Genomic DNA, 5,770 nt, shown 5'->3' with positions numbered 1-5,770 from the left:
ACGCGACCGGCGACCATTTGGTCTCTGGTGTTTGATGCCAAAATTTGGTCGAAGCTTGTCAGAGGGTCTCGGGAGTCCTAGTGACCTGTAATTATATGTCACCAATCAATTTCTGGGTTTCAATGTTTTAAAATAACATGTTTATCGATTTAATTGTAACGTTTAAAAGTTTAATAGCCTAATAAAATTTTTTGAATAAAATTTAAAGATTTATTTGACTTTATTATTATTATTCAAATGATCTTAATTTTATCAGATTAATCACAAATCAATAGATTTACCTTTAAAATTATTATAGAGGTAAATCGCAAAATCGCTGACATGTTATTATTATTACTCCATATTATTTTAGTGAGTGCTGGCGAAGTGGGGATCTCCCTCGCTGAGATGAGAGAATCAAACATATAAATACACATCTGCCACGAGCTTTGAACTGGCAGCTCTACACCCATCTGCCTCGCGCGTCCTCTTTCACCCACATTCATCTTCAAAAATCAAAACAAACAAATTTTTTGTAAAATATTCTGAAAAACGCAGTTGGCCCCTTTCTTTTTGTTTTTTATTTCTACTTTTCTTGCTCAGATTTTCTGTTTTTTTCTTGAGAAAATCGAGTAGCGCTAGGGTTCTGAATCCACATTCTTGGCATTTCAGATGAGAATTAAATCCTCGATTGGTTGTAGAAGAACCTTAGAAACGTCTCTATCATGATCACTAATAATTTGATAGGGTTCGGATTGGCCATGGCATCCAGTGCCTTCATTGGATCCAGCTTCATCATCAAGAAGAAGGGACTCCAGAGAGCCGGCGCCTGCGGAACTCGAGCTAGTACGTGCAATTTATCGACGCAAATGCGTCTTCATTTCCGAATTCTTTGTGTATTTTTTGTATGTAGCATTGTAATTTTGCGCGATAGTATGAGATTTGTGTTAGCCTTCGCTGGAATAAAGGATGAACTAGGATTTGTTGAGTCAATATGCAATAAACGGTGAATGGAATTCATAATTTGTATCTTTCTTAAGAGCTCAATTCTTTTATGTATTTAGTGAATTGGTCTGTTAATTCGTAGCATTGTGATTTTTTACATATTAACCTATGTGATTGTTTGACCACTTGGAGTATCTTCAAAAAGAGACTTTTCTTTTTATAAAAGCTTCAACTTTGAAGCATATTGAAGAATAGAAGGGGGTGTTTGGTAGATAGCTATTAGCTGATTGGGTTAGTGTGTTTGATTAGTTGATAGCATTAGCTTATTGTAGAAAAATGTTTGGTAAATTAACTATTAGGTTATAGCTGATTACATGCAAAATGACTTTTTCAAAAACTTACTTTGAGAAGCTTTTTGAATTTTAGTATTTCGGTGCAATAAGCTGTTACAAAAAACTAATTAATTAAACACTTATGTTGAATGTTTAACCAAATCAAACAGCTAATAATGGTCAAATAAGCCAAAATTGGCTGATAAGCTAACAATGTTACCAAACAAGGCGTTTGCCTCTTGTCTAGTTTTAAGTACCTAAAGCCTTTTCCCCCCTAATTTATTGTTTTGCCGAACTTAGCTTCAAATAAGCTGGGCAAAAAGTTCTAGTACTTTTAGAGTGTCTTGTTTGACTGTGTTAACCATTCAAAATGTATAGAGCAAATGCCATGGACACTGTGCATAATGTGAGTAAAGTATTCAATCATAGAATTGTAGTAAGGTCTGCAACTCTACATTATGAACAGAGTGCTTACACTGATTGTTGGCACCCTGGACTTTATAGATCATTGATATCTACATGAAACCCTGAGGTTTAAAATTTTAGAATGTTATGGTTCTTCATCATTTCTAGAGTAAAATATTTTTCATTCCTGCATCTATTAATACATGCATATGTCCAGTGCATATTTTACAAGTTTTCAACATGGATGATTTTCATTTTTCTTTTCTTTTTGTTGTAATTAAATGTCAGGTCTAGATGCATTAGGTAAAGATTTCTCAAATGTTTAAGAAAATTGGTTTGGAATGGGGTGATGAGCTTGTGTTGGCTGCCAAGGATAATATTACTTGTTCTTTTTTTAGTGGCTAAAATGTTACTCTCTTTTATTTAGTTTCATGGGCGAAATAATCTGTTGGGAGAAATTTAGTTTCAAGGAGATCTCAATAGTTTTGACTTCCTTGTCTGGCTGTATATGTATATGGGTTTATTGAAGCTACATGTTTTGATGTCACCATAAGGGGAACTAATTTATTTGAAAATTTCATTTTTTGTTTGATTTCTAAATTTTAACATAAAGTTCTGAAATTAATTAATTTTATAAAATGAAATACTGTAGTTTTTAATTACTCATCATATGAAAACTAACACTTCTCTTACTACAAAATTATTTAAGTCAATGCTGCACTAATGGTCCTTTCTAAAAATAATGTCTTCATTTTCTTCCCTTTTTATTCTATTGCTTTTCAACTATGAAGTACTCCCCAACCCTCTTTTTTAATAATCAAAATGAATTGGACTTTGAGTGGTAAATAGGGTTGGATTACGAAATATTGTAATCCTAGTTTATGTTAATCATAGTTTGAAACAGGGTGTCATTCTTTGTAACTGCTGTTGAATTAGTTTCATTCTCCCTTACTAAAGGCTACAGTATGATGTCAGGTTAAAAATTTAATTGTTGTTGTTGTTATTATTATTATTACTCTATAAGAATTATTTTTTCTTTTTCTATGTTATTTGTCACTTCTATTGAGACATCAGTCTTCATGTTGTTATTTTCAGAAACATACTATAAGGGAGAACTTTGAGAAGTTAACTTTATGGAATCACAACTCATGAGTCATGAGGGAGTTGAATGCGTAGAACATTAATATTTTATCCTACTGATATATGGACAGTTAACTATCTGCATATAACTAGGACATGTAATTTAGTTTGAAGGTACTTGTGTTGGAGATTTATCAGTGATCATATGTACTTTGCATGAATCTTAGAAATTGCATTGACACAAATAACACAAACTTATAGCATACCCAGTTTTCCTTATAATACGAAGACTTAATATCAAGAACTATAGTTCATTGAAGAAATGAGCTATTTAAATAGAATAATCTAGGCAGAATGTATATTCAAGTTATTGGTGTATACACATTAATTTGCATATTCTTTATATTGCATTCTTTTTGTGCTATTTATTTTATTTTCTTTTGGTGGCTATTTATTCATCGTTGCAGGTTCAGGAGGGTATGGTTATCTATGTGAGCCACTCTGGTGGATTGGCATGGTCACCAGTAAGTTTGTTTCTGCAAGTGGTGTGTGTTTCTGATTTCTGAAAGTGGAATGTATATTAAAGCCACCTTAAATACCTTCAAACTTTTGCAGTGATTGTTGGAGAATTTGCCAACTTCATAGCTTATATTTATGCGCCCGCTGTGCTTGTGACACCGCTGGGAGCTTTGAGTATAATAGTTAGGTAATTGTGTAATTCACTTTTACACCTTTTTACTATATGGATAATGCCCATATGTACTTCCAGTAAATAATTAGGTGCCCTTTTCATCTTTCTCAGTGCTGTTCTAGCTCATTTCTTACTGAAGGAAAAATTGCGGAAATTGGGAGTAATAGGATGCATTTTATGTGTAGTTGGTTCTACAGTCATTGTTCTTCATGCTCCTGGAGAACATAGCATTAGTTCAGTGGACGAAATTTGGGGTTTAGCAATCCAGCCAGGTACACTGATTTTTATTTTCTGCCATCCTCTTATGTTCAGTAATATAAATTATATACTCCGTATTTCTTAATAACGTCTCACTTTCTTTTGTGCAGCTTTTCTTTTGTACATTGCAGCAGCAATAGCAATAGTATTGGTACTGGTGTTGTATTGTGAGCCACGCTATGGACAGACAAATATTATGGTTTATATTGGTATTTGTTCCATAATCGGATCATTGACGGTTAGTGCTTATATAATCTTGAAAAGATCTTTTTGTTTGATAATGATACTACTTTTAAACAGTTGCAAGATATTCTACTCTTCAGGGTTTTGTAGACTTCTCCCAAAATCTGCAGTTGCATTTTCACTTTTGGTCCCTTGACTCTTTTAGATTGTCAAAATTTAGTTCAAATGTCTGAAATATCCTTTGACCAAACTTCACTCTCCTTCATATGAGGGCATTTGGGTCTAAACTTTATTCATAGTTGAGGATCAAAAGTGGAAATGTCACCATAGTTAAGAGACTAAAAGTTGGTATTAATTCTAAAGGAAACCATAATTTTAATAGCAAAATGTTGGAGGATACTGTGCGGCTGATGAGAGACTGCAGGAGTGTTGGTGCTATTTTTCTTGTTAATCACCCATCCTTGAGAATGGTTCTTGTTATTATTCTGCATACAGAGCTTGAGTCTGATGTTTGTGGCTAGATTTAATTCTTTATTGGCATCTTGATAATGTATGATGTACATACTTTTAATTAGGATAATTATAACTAAAAGATGTAACAAGAGGCTGGATGACCTATGTTGCAAAGCTATTTCATCAATAGCCTTTTTATGGGGTTTTATTTGTTTTTTCTATCTTAATGATTATGAAAGGCTAATGTTTTATAAATAATTAAGTATTTCTCATAATTTCATATTTGATCCTATAGGATTGTCTAAAATACTCCTATGTTATAAGGGCTTTTTCAAGAGTGTAGATGGCTCACTGCCCTTGTATTTAGTTATTAGTCATACTAAAAAAAATAAAAAATCAAATAAAAAAAGAGGGAGAAGAAGAAGTTGTTTATTTAATAATAGAGCTGCACATGGAAGGCCTGGTGCAATAGAGAAAGTCATCATGTTCTGTTCCAAACTCCAAAGCATATATAAATGCTCTCCATTATTTTGTTAGTCTTCAAAGTTAAGCAACTAGATAGCTACATCTGGATGTCAACTAGTTTACATTGATCATATTCTACCATGTTAGTAATGGTTTGACTTTTAAGCAAGTTTCAAGTAAAAGCTTACTCTTTAATTTTATTAATTTTTGAATGAATTTTAAAGTTTGTCCCTAGTGTATGAACTAGATTACCTTTTCATTTTTGTAGATGATGGGAAGTATATGGCAATCCCCTCTTATTCTTTTGGTTTATAATGTTACAAGTAATTTTTTTAAAAGTTATCCCTTTTATGAAGATGAAGGCATTATTCATGACAGTGCTTTTGAGAGGTACATGAGTGGCCTAAAACGAAATGAGGGCTTCCAATTTGAACTGAACTAAATGGTGATGTTGCTTATGAAGGGAAATTGATTTAAATTATATGCTTAGTATTACAATCTCTCTGGGTTGATATAAATTTAACTTAGTGCTACTTATAGAAAAACAATAATTAAAAAAAAAAGAAAAGAAAATTGAATTATTGCTCTATTTCAGGTAATGAGCATTAAAGCAATTGGCATTGCTATAAAGCTTACACTGGATGGTTCAAGTCAAGTTGCCCACCTCCAAACGTGGGTTTTTGTAACAGTTTCAGTTACATGTATAATTATTCAGCTCAATTACTTAAATAAGGTCAGTTTGTTGATCCTCTAATTTTTATTTATTTATTTATTTTTTATTTTTTTTTTCTCTTCCCTTTTCACCATATAATAATGATATTGGAAAGATTTGAGGCGACAACAGCGATAAAAATTAATAATCGATGTCAGTGTTATCAAAAAACCTAGTACTGTTTTATTTTCAGAATACTCAGTTTGGATTGTGGATCCTCCATCCTATGCTGGGTGTCTTGGGGGGGGGGGGGGGGGGGGGGGGTTT

General features: G+C 32.7%; 1 protein-coding gene across 1 annotated transcript in view; it reads left to right on the top strand.

The window, feature by feature from the left end:
* The first annotated feature begins 379 nt into the window (after positions 1-379).
* LOC116002549 (probable magnesium transporter NIPA6) overlaps positions 380-5,770 on the top strand; it is a 10,617-nt gene continuing 5,226 nt past the window's right edge. The window contains exons 1-6 of the mRNA XM_031242719.1: positions 380-825; positions 3,209-3,265; positions 3,357-3,447; positions 3,544-3,704; positions 3,801-3,928; positions 5,387-5,524. Coding sequence (XP_031098579.1) covers positions 705-825; positions 3,209-3,265; positions 3,357-3,447; positions 3,544-3,704; positions 3,801-3,928; positions 5,387-5,524 — 696 coding nt within the window. The 5' untranslated portion in view covers positions 380-704. The remainder of the gene's footprint in view (positions 826-3,208; positions 3,266-3,356; positions 3,448-3,543; positions 3,705-3,800; positions 3,929-5,386; positions 5,525-5,770) is intronic.

This window comes from Ipomoea triloba, chromosome 13, assembly GCF_003576645.1.
Source record: "Ipomoea triloba cultivar NCNSP0323 chromosome 13, ASM357664v1".
NCBI classification, from domain to species: Eukaryota; Viridiplantae; Streptophyta; class Magnoliopsida; order Solanales; family Convolvulaceae; genus Ipomoea; species Ipomoea triloba.
Note: the sequence above shows the minus strand (reverse complement) of the source record. Positions and strands in the feature narration are given on the sequence as shown.